Source organism: Lampris incognitus, chromosome 4 (genome assembly GCF_029633865.1).
Source record: "Lampris incognitus isolate fLamInc1 chromosome 4, fLamInc1.hap2, whole genome shotgun sequence".
NCBI lineage: Eukaryota > Metazoa > Chordata > Actinopteri > Lampriformes > Lampridae > Lampris > Lampris incognitus.
This window is the reverse complement of record NC_079214.1, coordinates 20,504,831-20,520,067: the sequence shown is the minus strand read 5'-3', so window position 1 is coordinate 20,520,067 and position 15,237 is coordinate 20,504,831. Positions and strand designations below refer to the sequence as shown.

General features: G+C 39.9%; 1 protein-coding gene across 2 annotated transcripts in view; it reads left to right on the top strand.

The window, feature by feature from the left end:
* tln2a (talin 2a) overlaps positions 1-15,237 on the top strand; it is a 158,479-nt gene that overhangs the window by 100,943 nt on the left and 42,299 nt on the right. For both annotated transcript variants that reach the window (XM_056279240.1, XM_056279239.1), the window contains 6 exons: positions 1,480-1,614; positions 2,056-2,215; positions 3,612-3,778; positions 13,461-13,589; positions 13,999-14,112; positions 14,791-14,904. In XM_056279240.1, the coding sequence (XP_056135215.1) occupies positions 1,480-1,614; positions 2,056-2,215; positions 3,612-3,778; positions 13,461-13,589; positions 13,999-14,112; positions 14,791-14,904 (819 nt within the window). The remainder of the gene's footprint in view (positions 1-1,479; positions 1,615-2,055; positions 2,216-3,611; positions 3,779-13,460; positions 13,590-13,998; positions 14,113-14,790; positions 14,905-15,237) is intronic.

The following is a 15,237-nucleotide window of genomic DNA, read 5'->3' as shown; positions in this document are numbered from 1 at the left end:
AAGTTTTGTTAAGGAATATTAATGGCAGGAGTGTCACTTTTTCCACTTCAGAAGTTTTGTTTTATTACAACTGTTTTAGTTCACCCCCTTTGACCACAGACAGCTAGGAGGTTGAAGGGGCGTGCCCCTGGGTTCACAAGACTCTTTATTGATAGCTAGCTACCTTGCTAACTTGCAGCTATTCAAAAATAGACCAACTGACAAATGGATGAGGGCAATTCAAAAATAGTCTGATCGATCAGGATATTAGATGATCTGATTATTTACCCGAAGCACATTGGTTTTCTGAAATGGTTTAATTATATTGACAACCAGGAGGTTAGTTTTTCAAGGGGCTTAAGTCATACTTTTCACTACAGCAGCAGCTTAATTAGACTGGATCTTTTTAGCTGTTTAGGTGGTTAATTATGACCGTGATGTTGTGCTTTGCTCATTGACCAGTTCTATTTAGTGGAGAATAATTTTTAAAACCTTGAGTAACCTCAGGCTGGTGGATAGTGCTATGAAGTTGTATGTTTGGAAGGTTAAAATGTGTTGCCTTCATTTGGAAAGACAAGTGTTGAATGCCCTATACACTCATTATGCTGGCACAGGCCACATGATTCTAGTTAACTGTTGGCTGCTTTTCTAAGTGGTTGCACATCCTAAGCACTTCCTGTTGTTGTTTTTTTTTCCCCTCTAAATTACAGTGTGAGGAGAGGTGTTTGCTTAGTCTTTTTTTTCCAGCTACCGTTCTGTTTTCTGGCTATAGCTTTTTACAATCTGCCTCTCTCTCTGAAGTGTAATTGAAGTGATTAAATCGAAAGCAGTGTGTTTATACCAGGTAAAACGATGTTTCACTGTAGAAGTGTGTATGTACTGAGGTGTGAAATAATCCAATGAGTTTACATTGGACCCATACTCAGAACACAGTTGTTGCTCTCGGGAGCAACTGAGTTCCAAGTTAAATCAACAATGGCATAATTTTGTTTCTGTTTTCTTTCTTAAAGGGAAACAGTCACAATTTTGAGATTATCTCTATCAATATGTTGTATGGCTAACACCCCATTAGCAGCCATATAATACTGATCAGTCTTCTGTGTATTTCTCAAACGCTTCCGAAATTGTGCGGAAAAAGTGTTCGCCAATCCATGAATGTGAAAACTACAATCCTTAATTCCTGATGTGCTGCTGCTACATTCGGTGGACTGCATCGATACAGGCTACATTTTGTAAGGAAATGTGAATTCCAACACTACATACAACTGTTGTAGTGAATGCCACCGGATACCATATAAAGACAGAGATTCATAAATTGTCTGGTTCAAATATCCTTCCTTTATCCCTCTCCCACATTTCCTTGTCCCATGCTGGAAGAATTTTACTACAAGGTAAATGACTTCAGCTAGAGGCCATCTGTCTCTTCTGTCTTTTTCACTGACTTATAGGTTTCATCTGTGTCACTCCTCAGTCTCTGCATTCCGTGTTACTCTCTTTTAGGTGGTGAGTCCAACCATCAGTTCCCCTGTTTGCCAGGAGCAGCTGATTGAGGCTGGAAAGCTGGTGGACCGCTCAGTGGAGAGCTGTGTCCAGGCCTGCCTCTCTGCCACAGAAGATGGAGAGCTCCTCAAACAGGTCAGTCATGATCTTTCTTTTTTTTTTTTTAATGCCTCATTTGGGAGAAAATCCCCCCCCCCACCCCGTCTCCAATGTGACTCTTTATAGCAGTGCCCAGGGAAGACTGTAGTACAGAATAGTGGAGTTCTCAAACTATCATCCCAAGCATCAGCAAATAGGTTTTTCCTCTTTAAACATGAATAATGTCTAATCAGACCAGAATTATTTCTTTTTATGGTTTCATCCATAACAGAGTGAACTGGTATAAGAAAGTTTCTGTTTGCGCTTGTTCTTCTAGAGCTGTTCTCAAGCTTGTGATGTAGGCAACAGACATTTTTCAGTTTTGTGATGTTAGTTTAGATAATGCCTGTGGTGACTTTCGTGTGCTGGACTCCCTTAGGTACTGATGCACAGGTTAAGAAATCTGGCTCCATAGATGTACTTTTTTCTGTTTTAAAGGTGAGTGCAGCAGCCAGTGTGGTGGGCCAGGCTCTCGGGGACCTTCTACAACATGTCCGCCAATATGCCTCACGTGGAGAGCCCATTGGGCGCTATGACCAGGCAACAGACACCATTATGACTGTCACAGAAAGTATCTTCAGCTCAATGGGAGATGCAGGTAAGTTCATTGGATATGACAATAGTCTTCAACCAACCATCGTCCTCCATGATGTGCAGAGAGATGATGTAAAACCTGAGTGACCCAACTGAGATTTGGCCTGAGCCTAGTTTAAGACTCACTCAACCAGAGCTTAACCAGCCCACGTTTATTACTTATATAGGTGATTCAAACCCAACTTTCTGATTCTAGCTGTGATTCTGACTTGACAAACTCTTACCTTAGCAACTGACCTCAAATTAAGCAAATAGTGGGTAAAACCACAGGACCTGTTAATTTGGAGTGATAGCCACAATAAGATGGCTCGGAATTAATCTTTAGGTTTGTGAATTTGATTGTCATGAGTATTTCAACCCTACGGTTTGCAGTCTAGGGGTGCTGTCTATGTTGGTTACCTTCAACCCGTCAACACTTTAAACAGACTAGGATTATTCTGCATTGGTATGAACCATTGTATTTGCTTAACCACAAAGAAAAGCTGACATTGATGTCCTGACCGAGTGGTCTGGGGTTTAGCCTTGCTTGACAGACAAGTTGAATTTCTTGTTTGTGTTTTTTCTTTTAACTGAGACTTGAAAAAAATGCAACCAATGGAAGATTATGGACTTTGAACTGGTGTCAAAAATGTTGGCTTATGTCATGCCTGGCATAAACTTTTAAACTGGGCCAAATAGAGAGGAGGGGAAAAAATCTAACCCTTATTAAGTGCTAATGGAAGGCTGGCAATTCAGCACCCTTTTACATGAATTATTGAGGATTACTACCAAACAAGTCTTGCTGCCAAGTAAGCTAAATCTGCTATTACGAAAAGACCTTACAAAGACAATAAATATCAAAGACAATCTCTTGTTTATTATTACTGTCTTACCTCATACGTGATTCTGATATTTTTCTCAAAGGAAATTGCAAAAGTGAATTTTCTCGAGCTGGTATATCAGAGAGCTCCGATTGTTTCTCTGTCATCTATTTGTCATGTCCATAAAACTGATTTTCCTATTCACCCCTTGTGTTCCTCATGGGTGCAAAGGATTTTAAAGGTTTATTTAGCATGTTGTTTTGAACTTTGCCGTGAATTTTGTGCCATTAAAGAAATGCAAATACAATTTTTTGCTTGACTCCCTTTTGACTGTGGTTTAGAGATACCTTTGTTCAGGGATGGCATAGCAGTAAAATTAAGTGCCTCAGTTAACATGAAGCATTGAGAAATTCTGACTACACAAGACTACAGTTACTCAGAAACCTAACTTCCTCTTGTATATTTTCTGTGTGTCTGTGTCAGGCCATTCTGCTTTTTTGTGCATCTCCTTACTACCTGGTCATCTCTTTCCTTTCTCTGTAATTTATTAACCACTTTGTGGTTGTCTTGCTGCCCCCCCCCCCGTTCTCTTTCTTTTAGGAGAGATGGTGCGTCAGGCACGGGTGCTAGCCCAGGCTACCTCAGACTTGGTTAATGCCATGAGGTCTGACGCAGAGGCAGAGGTGGATGTCGACAACTCTAAGAAACTGCTAGCAGCTGCCAAGCTGCTGGCTGATGCCACTGCCCGAATGGTGGAGGCTGCAAAGGCAAGTCAAAAATCTTGATCGCCATAAAGCTGCTGGCTTTGTCTCTTTTACAACTTCCTACCCACCCCACCCCCCTCATTTAAAAAAATAAAATCTATATATGGCCTTGGTGGGGATGCAATTCTTCATTCTTTTTAAGGATGTCAGGCTTTCCAGATACACAATCACATTTTTTAACAGAGATTAATGAGTCAAGTCAGATTTGTTTGTATAGCCCTCAATCACAATTTCGTCTCACCGGGCTTGATAATCACAGTTACATTCTGTGCAATGAACGACACTCCCTATCCTTAGACCCTTAATTCGGATGAGGAAAAACCTGCTAACCTTCTTCATGTCTGTGTTCCTGATGACTTGGTTGTAATTTTGAAATACCATTATAGCTCTCAGAACTTCCTTGTTCTTGGGGTTTTTTTCCTTTTAAATATTGCAGATCAGGATCACCTCCGAAAACATGTTTAACTCTTTCGTATCAATTTACTCTTACAAACCATTTGAAGATGACATGAAATTTTGGGTTTATGAAGGTAACGTGTAAAGAAATTGCTTTATCCCAAGGAAACTTCTGTCAATGTTATCCACAGAGAACTAATACAGGGTAGTAAAGCTACAGATCATACTTATAATAGCTAGTTATGTACGGTACTCATCTAAAAATGAGATGGAAAAGCCAAATGTGCCATTTGATAACTTGTTGAAGACAAAGTAAATGTTGTGGCAAGGCCTCTTTAACATTTTGTGGTTCTAGTGTCTTTTCTCCTCAGGCTCAAACATGTAAAGACCCATTCCAGTGACTTCAGTTCATTCTATAATGGCTTAGAAAACATCTCAAATGAACAATACATCAATTGATACTGTAAATACATCTTTTCTTATACAGCAGTGAGGGCCATTTTAAAATGGATCTTGCTGAACAACCCTATTATCTTCATTCCATCCAAAATTAAGTTTTAAGAAAAATAGCCTTTTCTATAATGCATATGGTACCCCCAAGACGCCTGAACGGGTTTTGTCTTGAGAGAATCATAACATGACATTTCTCAAGATAAGATCACAGATTATGATCAAGAGGGCTAGATCTTGTGTGTCTGGTAATGAGGGATAAGGTGACCTTTTCAGTGGCTACTCCTTGGAATGAAACTAATCAAGAGGACATCCCTTGAGACGTGAAAGAAAGAGTGCACAAGAAAGCTATTTATGTTGCTCATGCTTGTGGGAATTTCCCCTAAATAGGCCTCTTACCTAGAGACTTGCGGAATTTTCACAGAATTTTCACTGGCATTCATACCCTACGTTTATGCCCAGATAAGAGGACATAGAGCAGACACTGGTGGCTGTGGCTAATTTTTAGTGGGCGCCAGCCAATGCAAAAACTCCAGCGATAGCTCCAGGGTTAGAGCATAGTGGTTGAACATGTCCATACCTGCCACATGTTGAGTTATGGGCCTACTAAATAGCTAGTAGTTCGCCCATAGCAGTGTACAAGTGTATGCACACACGTTCCCTCTTTTGAACAAGACGGTACATGGAAAGGTTCTCTGTTTAAAATGGACAGCAGATCATGGTGAAACTTTGAGCATAGAGGTTCACAAGTAGATAAATAATTACGTAGGCTTCACTTACCGACCTTCCACTACCATTTCTGTATTCTGTAGAGCTAACACTGCTGCCATGCTTCTGGCTCTGGCTGCTCCTCTACCATATTTTCTTATGTGCACCCATCCTGTGGGGAAGTAAGGTGGAGCCTGAACTGGCATTAATTGTATAGGAGGAACTATTGTACAACTCAAACAATCTGAATACAGGGGACGACTACAAACTAAATGGGAAACTCATAGATTAGAAACTAACCCTTCCACCACATCTTTAGATCAGTCGAAGGCTTTGTACACTAGATGAATTAACATTTTTGCATTGGCAACCTGACAACCCTATCCAGTTCAAGTCAGATTTCTTAAAGCTGCTTATATGTTGTATTTTGCCTTTACTGAAACATTGACTGGTGAATAGATAGATAGATAGGTAGATTGTTGTTATTGGCCACACGACCAGGCTGGTGGAATTTGTTTTTGGTACGCTTTACACTCTGCAGCACAATACATACATGGACAGCAACAGACACTCCATATTATCACAAACAATACAGTTACACAATAACAGAAATAAACATCAGGCATAACAGGTGAATGGTAGTATTTATGCCAATGGTGTGTGAGGAGGGGACTATAGGGAGGAATTCAGAGTCCTGTTGGCTAGGGGGAAAAAACTGTTTGCGAAACATTTAGTCATAGTTGACAGTGACCTGTAGCGCCTCCCCGAGGAAAGGAGCTGGAAGAGGTGATGTGCAGGATGTGAGGCGTCGGAGATGATCTTCTTTGCTCACTTTACAGTCCGGTTAATATGCAGAGATTCAACTGAGGGGAGTGGGTTGCCTATGATTTTGGATGCCTTGTTGACAATCCACTGCAGTTTTTTCTGTGTTTGACTGTCTGTGCCGCTGTACCATACTGTAATAGAAGATGTTATGATGGAGTCGATAATGGCTGAGTTAAACAGAACGAGCAGTTGAAGTTTGATCTGGTATTTTTTAAGCTGCCTAAGAAAGTAAAGTCATTGTTGAGCTTTTGCAATGATGTGTTCAGTGTTAATTTTCCATTTCAGGTTATTGCTGATGTGTGTTCCAAGGAATTTAAAAGAGTCGATGGCGGTGATGGGGTCTCCGTTCATTTGTATGGGTGTTTTTGGATTCGGCATGCATCGGTTTTGGCTGTATTAAGCAGAAGATTGTTGTTTGCGCACCAAGTGACCGCTTGGTCTACTTCAGTGCGGTAATGGGTTTCATCATTGTTGGAGATTAGGCCTACAATGGTTTTGTCGTCTGCATATTTTATTATTTTCACAGAGTTATCCGTGGCTGTAAAGTGGGTGGTGTAAAGTGAGAAGAGCCAGGGGGAGAGAACCACCGTGAGGAGCACCTGTACTGAGGGTAAGAGGGTGTGAGGTTAGGTTATTAACCTTCACCCTCTGTGGACTGTTCCACAGAAAACTCTGAATCCAGTGGCATATGGCAGATTCAATGTTCATATCCAAGAGTATGGTAAAGAGTTTGAGTGGGTTGATGGAGTTGAAGGCGGAACTAAAGTCTATGAACAGGATGCGTGCATAGGTGTTTGGTGATTCCAGGTGTTGCAGGGCATGGTGCAGGGCTATGCTAACTGCATCCGAAACAGACCAGTTGGCTTGATAGGCAAATTGATATGGGTCCGTCATTGGGGAGGTGCAAGATTTCAAGTGTGACAAAATGATGCGCTCAAATGCTTTCATGGCCACAGATGTTGGGGCAACTGGTCTGAAGTCATTGAGGCAGGTGATCTTTGAGGACTTTGGCACAGGAATGATGGTAGAGAGTTTGAAGCACTGTGGGACTGTACATTGTATATCATTGAATATCAGCAGGGGTTGCTGAATGATGCTGATGTTGATCCTGATATATGGTTTCTGCATTTGAAAACACAGTAGCTGAGCCAACGGAGTTTTGTTGTTGTTTGAGGCTCCACCTCCCTAACAATATCTATTGAGGGTGTTTGAAAATGGCAGATGGTAGCAAAAATGCTGTTTTTCTGATCCCTTTTATATTTGAGTTTGTCTTTATATATGCTCAATAATCCAGGTAAGAAAATCACAGAAAGCTGAATCAGTTCGTCTGGACCCAATGTTTATTGAGAGAAACATTTCATCACGCGTCCAAGTGCCCTCTTCAGTCTCAACTGACTGCAGGTATGTTTATAAGGGTGGAGATACCTACAGTCAGTTGAGGCTGAAGAGGTCACTTAGATGAGTGATGAAATATTTCTCTTAATAAACGTGTCCAGATGAACTGATTCAACTTTCTGTGATATATTTGAGTTTGTTTGTCTTGTTTGCTTGGATTTTTTGTTGGCATTCACTTTCTTTGTCGATAGAAGTCGGGATTCAAATGGAATTGCACATAACTCCTTTAATAATAATGATAATAATAATAATAATTTAAAAAAGTAATAATAATAATAAACTTTATATAGCATCTTTAAAAACAGAATTTACAAAGTGCTTTGACAGACACAGCAAAAGCAGAATACCCAGAAAGTAATACAAACAGTAAGGCCAAACAAAAGCAAGACAAAATTAAGGTAAAGTCAAGATAGTTAAAACAAGAAGACAAAAGATGCAAAAACACATTAGAGAGAAAATAGAAGGCTTTTGAAAGATAGACAGTAAAAGAGATAAAGGCAGTAAAAAAAAAGAAAAATGTAATTATAAATAAATTAAATTAAAAGAATAAAAGCAGTAAAAAGATTACATCACATAAAAGAAAGTATAAAATAGGTTTCAAGAAGCAGTTCAAAAGAAGTCACTGATTCTGCAAGTTTTATCTCCTCAGGCAGGGCATTCCAAAGCCGAGGGGCCCTGATGGCAAAAGCACGGTCAGCTTTAGATTTAAGCCTCGACTTTGGAACGGCCAGAAGGGCCCCACCTGAAGATCTAAGGCTGTGAACTGGGGTCAAGATTTCTATTTTGTAGCTTGGGGCCAGGCCCAGACTGGCTTTAAAAGTGATCAGTAAAACCTTAAAATCAATTCTAAATTGAACAGGGAGCCAGTAGAAAGAGGCCAGAATTGGGGTGATGGGGTGCCTTCAGTTAAAACTAGTAAGAAGCCTTGCTGCTGCATCCTGAACTAGTTGGAAGTGAGAGTCGCTTTTGGTTTATGCCAGAAAGGAGGGAGTTACTGTAGTTAAGTCTAGAGAAAATAAGAGAGTGAATGACTTTTTCCAGGTCAGAGTGTGAGAGCATTGGCTTAGTTCTGGAGGTGGTTCTTTGAAGGAAGCAGAACTGGACAACTTTTTTAATGTGTGGTTCAAAGCTTAAATCTGAATCAAATGGTACTCCCAAATTTCTGGCACCAGGCTTCACATTAGCAGACAAGGGATCAAGGCCACTCTCAACGAGACTGATAGGGTTTGGGGGGACGGAACAATATGATTTCTGATTTTGAGTTATTGAGTTAAAGATAATTTTGTGCCATCCAACAGTTGACATCACTGAGTCAATCTACAACAGCAGCTAGCCTTTTGGATCACCAGGTCTCAGGGGAAGGTATATCTGCATGTCGTCTGAGTAGCAATGAAAAGAGACATTGTGATGTCGCATGATTTGGCCAAGTGGAAGCACGTAGGTAGAAAATAAAAATGGACCTAAAATTGAACCTTGCGGTACACCACAGTTAATGCGAGTTGTAGAAGATAAGTAATTACCTATGGTGACCAAGTAGGTTCTTAATAAAAGGTAAGAATAAAACCAACTAAGTACAGTGTCCTTGATGCCAACCCAGGTTTTAAGACAGTTGATTAAAATCGCATGAGCTACTGTGTCAGAAGCTGCACTTAGCTCTAAAAGAATTAAAATTGCGCTCTCCCCCCTGTCGACTGCTAAAAGGTCATTGGTTACCTTGAGTAGGGCAGTTTCTGTGCTATGTAAAGCTCTAAAACCTGACTGAAACTTCTCAAAGATGTTATTACATAAAGTTGAGTTGTAACCACCTTTTATTAAACTTGATAAAAATGGAAGTTTAGAAATTGACATAAAATTGTTAAGAACAGAGAGATCAAGGTTAGGTTTCTTAAAATGGTTAGACCACAGAATGTTTAAAAATAGATAGAAAATGCCTGTTGCTAAGGAGCTATTAATAATCAAAATACTTGGCCCAGCTGATAAAAAGGACAACGATACAGGTTCAAAATTGCTAAGATAACTATGAATGTCCCTACTGGTATGTAAAACACAGTCAGGGGAAGGGGGGAGGATTTGTTGCCTTATAACCTTGACTCTATTTATAAAAAAAAAGAAAATCTAAAAACGTCTCACACGCCTTTTGTGAGGCATCGGTAGAATGACAAGGGGAGGGGGTGATGACCGTGTCTTATTACCTTGAATAAAGTTTTGGGGTTAGGGTGAGTTGCTAAAATTAAATTGGAGAAGGATGCTCATGCTTCTTTAGCTGCCTTTTGATAATTCTTCATTGTCTTTCCAGGTGTCATAAAATGTATGTAAACCATTTTTTTTCCATTTAGGTTCCTTTCTCAAGTCAAGTCAATTTTATTTGTATAGCCCAATATTACAAATTTGCCTCAGGGGACTTTAAAGTAATACATCCCGTCACACACTGGAGAGAGAGAAGGGTACACGTTGAAACAGTATAGCAAAAATAAATTATATATATATATATATATATATATATATATATATATATATATATATACTACCGTTCAAAAGTTTGGGATCACCCAAACAATTTTGTGTTTTCCATGAAAAGTCACACTTATTCACCACCATATGTTGTGAAATGAATAGAAAATAGAGTCAAGACATTGACAAGGTTAGAAATAATGATTTGTATTTGAAATAAGATTTTTTTTACATCAAACTTTGCTTTCGTCAAAGAATCCTCCATTTGCAGCAATTACAGCATTGCAGACCTTTGGCATTCTAGCTGTTAATTTGTTGAGGTAATCTGGAGAAATTGCACCCCACGCTTCCAGAAGCAGCTTCCACAAGTTGGATTGGTTGGATGGGCACTTCTTGCGTACCATACGGTCAAGCTGCTCCCACAACAGCTCAATGGGGTTCAGATCTGGTGACTGCGCTGGCCACTCCATTACCGATAGAATACCAGCTGCCTGCTTCTGCTCTAAATAGTTCTTGCACAATTTGGAGGTGTGTTTAGGGTCATTGTCCTGTTGTAGGATGAAATTGGCTCCAATCAAGCGCTGTCCACTGGGTATGGCATGGCGTTGCAAAATGGAGTGATAGCCTTCCTTATTCAGAATCCCTTTTACCCTGTACAAATCTCCCACCTTACCAGCACCAAAGCAACCCCAGACCATCACATTACCTCCACCATGCTTAACAGATGGCGTCAGGCATTCTTCCAGCATCTTTTCATTTGTTCTGCGTCTCACAAACGTTCTTCTTTGTGATCCAAACACCTCAAACTTGGATTCATCCGTCCACAACACTTTTTTCCAGTCTTCCTCTGTCCAATGTCTGTGTTCTTTTGCCCATCTTAATCTTTTTCTTTTATTGGTCAGTCTCAGATATGGCTTTTTCTTTGCCACTCTGCCCTGAAGCCCAGAATCCCGCAGCCGCCTCTTCACTGTAGATGTTGACACTGGTCTTTTGCGGGTACTATTTAATGAAGATGCCAGTTGGGGACCTGTGAGGCGTCTGTTTCTCAAACTAGAGACTCTAATGTACTTATCTTCTTGCTCAGTTGTGCAACGCGGCCTCCCACCTCTTTTTCTACTCTGGTTAGAGCCTGTTTGTGCTGTCCTCTGAAGGGAGTAGTACACACCGGTGTAGGAAATCTTCAATTTCTTAGCAATTTCTCGCATGGAATAGCCTTCATTTCTAAGAACAAGAATAGACTGTCGAGTTTCAGATGAAAGTTCTCTTTTTCTGGCCATTTTGAGCATTTAATTGACCCCACAAATGTGATGCTCCAGAAACTCAATCTGCTCAAAGGAAGGTCAGTTTTGTAGCTTCTGTAACGAGCTAAACTGTTTTCAGATGTGTGAACATGATTGCACAAGGGTTTTCTAATCATCAATTAGCCTTCTGAGCCAATGAGCAAACACATTGTACCATTAGAACACTGGAGTGATAGTTGCTTGAAATGGGCCTCTATACACCTATGTAGATATTGCACCAAAAACCAGACATTTGCAGCTAGAATAGTCATTTACCACATTAGCAATGTATAGAGTGTATTTCTTTAAAGTTAAGACTAGTTTAAAGTTATCTTCATTGAAAAGTACAGTGTTTTTCCTTCAAAAATATGGACATTTCAATGTGATCCCAAACTTTTGAACGGTAGTGTATATATATATATATATATATATATATATATATATATATATATATATATATATATAACTTTGTTAAAAGAAACACTCAGCAGTAGGGAAAGTGCTCAACAAACAAGGAGCAAAATAATCTAGCTCTAGAGTTTCTTTCTTTCTTTCTTTTTTGATTGAGCAATTGCACACCTTTACGTGTACAGAAAACTGTAGGGAGAAACAAGATGTCACATCTCTCCTTTTTACACTTTGCTATGAGAACGGCGTAGCTTTTTATTCGCCCTATATTCCTATCTTATCTGTTTACCTTGCTCTAGCTCTGTCTACATCTTATCTCCTCTATCTACTGAATCACAGACCAATATATATAGCTCTCCTGCCATGAAAGTTAAATGAGACCTTACCGTCCAGTTGGTCAGAAGTGTCCGATGCTGCGTTAATCACCATCATAGCTATCCTTATCTGTATCGATGAAGGAGTAGACCATGGCTAGTTGTTGCCTGGGAAACTGTCAGAATTTGGACTTCATTCAGGGAGCTGTGCAGGAAGTCAAAAAAGATTTTATTGTGTTGTATCTATATGACTATGGATAAGTGGGCAGTCTACTCTCTTCAAACATTAATCATATTTATTTTATGGCATCGCCAGCATTAAAAGAACTTTGATAAAGTGAGTAATGTGAGTCTGGAAAGTCGCTGCAGGTGTTTGGTGCACACTTGACATTTACCAGGTCTGGCTGAGTCTTTTCTTGTGCAAGTTACAATATGGGTAGGAGGGTGTTTAGAGCCTTCCTCAAGGACACTTTTACAGCATGCATGGCTCTTGGGATTTTACCCGTGCTGTCCTGTCACTTTGTGTTTGCTTACAGGGCCAAAAGAAGTTAAAAAAAAGAAAGAAAAGAAAATGGTGTTTATTTTTGTTTCTGAGGCATCAAGACAAGAGGAAAACATTGAGTTACTTAATGTAATCCCTGATTCTTTGATAACAGATTGAGATGTTTAACTATGGGAAATACTTTCCCCATAGCGAAACACCGAGCAAAGATAGAAAAAGAACCTGGGCTTACCTTTGCATTCCAAAGATGTCCTGTACTCTACAATGATGTAGAAAAGACCAGCAAGACAGCAGACAGCATGGGAGTGAGAACTGATCTCTCAGTTTTATTACATACGTAGATGTAAAGACCAAAAAGAGAGAGAGAGAAAATGGAAGCAAGAGGCAATGGAGCATGACTACTACATGGGAGAGAAAACCCCATTTATGAAGTATAAAAATAGGTGCAAGTGTTACTGGAGGACACAAATGGAAATGGAAATAATACCTTTAACGCTCCGAGTATTGAGACTCAAACCTTCTGTAATAAATGCAGTTCATGTCCGTTTAGTGTTCCTTATGTGTAACGTCTGACCCTTAGGAATGACTGTAAAGAGTCAGTCCAATTCAACCTCAGCATATGTCATGCATACGAAATAAGAGCCAATAAGAGCCATGTATTGTCGGACGAAATGTACTGTTTCTCACAGAAGATTTGCTATGCAAAAGTTATGATAACAAGAGCTTCATGTTTTATGAATGAGTCATCTCTTGACATTAAGTCCTCCACAAGGCACTGCTGAAGAGAATGAAGCGGTGTTTAAGCAGGTGTTGAAAATTAGTTTTAAAGGTTAAGATGTTTTGAGGCTGTGTATCTTTAGAATCTGCTTAAGATGGTGTGACCCAACTTAGTTGTGTACTTCTGAGTTTGTCTGGTGTTGTGTCTAGTCTGATTCATGTGTGTGTGTAATCTCCAGGGAGCGGCTGCATACCCAGAGAATGAGGACCAGCAGCAGAAGCTGAGGGAGGCAGCAGAGGGGCTTCGCGTGGCCACCAATGCGGCAGCTCAGAACGCCATCAAAAAAAAACTCATCAACCGACTGGAGGTCAGTAGTCGGTATCATTCTGCAAACTTAACCTGCCAGTGTGGGAGCAAGTTGTACAGTCCTTGTTGTCCAATAACTCAGTTTCACATCCTTCTAAACCTCATGGATTGCCATCAGAAGGATGGAAATTATAGAAAACCTGAAAAAAGAATCATTAGAAATCACATAAATGTGTTTCTAATGATACTAAATACTGCCAGTTGAGTTACTATTGTGTCCACAGTCAGTTCATTTCAAATGTAAAACCATTAAATCAAAAAATGTTACTTGGAAAAACCCCAGTTCAGACAGACCAAGAGATTGACATGAGGAGAAAGAGACACCATCAGGCGTTTAAAAAAAAACTTTGGATGTGTGTTTGGGCATTTGTGTTTAATTTAGTGATTTTTGCTTTTATCTGTATCGTCAGAATGCTGCCAAGCAAGCTGCAGCTGCAGCCACGCAGACCATCGCTGCCTCTCAGAACGCCGCCGCCTCCAACAAGAACACCACTGCTCACCAGCAACTTGTGCAGAGCTGTAAGGTGAGGCAGAGCGCAGTTATCAGGAGCAACATCAAGGAATGCGGTGTTATTTAAAGATGCTTTTTACATTTTTGAGCTGAAAACATGTTGGTGTCAACATGTTTGTATAGAAAGTTGATGCATGTTCTTTCTTCCAGGGGAAAAAAAAAACATCACGATCACCCCCTTTCAGTTGCTTATATGATATGAGGGCTTCAAAGAAACCAAGCTCTATCATACATGTGTATGATGCATATTATGTGTTGTATGGATATGTGGAGTCTAGAACATTAGACCAACAAAATATGACCCCAGTAGAAAGGCGACACATTTGCATTAGTCATCTTAACTCTGACTTGTGAGAAGCTGGAGCGAAGCGTTTTATCACAAAACTACACCACCCCCCTCTCTCTCACACATCAATGTCCTGGTTGGAGACGGGCTAAAAACAATTAGTCACATACTTTCACACGACACAATTTTTCCTTTGTATTTTCTTCATCACATCTCAGTATTTTTCGATTTTTATTTCTAACGACTTCTGAAAGGCCATTATACCATGCTCATTAAAAATGCTTTCTTTAATAATGTATTGTATTTACAGTACGATGTATTTGATACATTATACTGAAGCACATGTTCACCCTATGATTTGTTTAAAGTTGTTTTTCTGCTGCATGGGTGGGTTTACGTCTGTAGGCAGTGGCAGACCACATCCCCCAACTGGTCCAGGGGGTCCGCGGAAGTCAAGCTCAACCTGAGGACCTCAGCGCTCAACTGGCCCTCATCATTGCCAGCCAGAACTTCCTCCAGGTACTGACAAAACATACACAAACACACGATGCATACACCAGGGTCACTTTAGTTTTTAATTTTTGAATCAGTTTTTATTTCTATTCTATTTACAATTTTCCTTTCCATTTCAGTTTAGTTTTGAGATGCCGGCCATTTTATTTTAGTTTTAGCTTTCGTGACACCAGTTTCTGTTTAGTTTTTGTGTTGTTAAGTTTTATTGTTGATGTTAGTTTTATTTTAGTTTTTAAGAAACCCCCTCAAGCAAAGCACCAATGCTTTTATTGAAACCATACTAAAAATGCTCAAGAGCTTAAGGTTGTTATTATGAAAGGCCTTCTTCTCTTTGCAAAA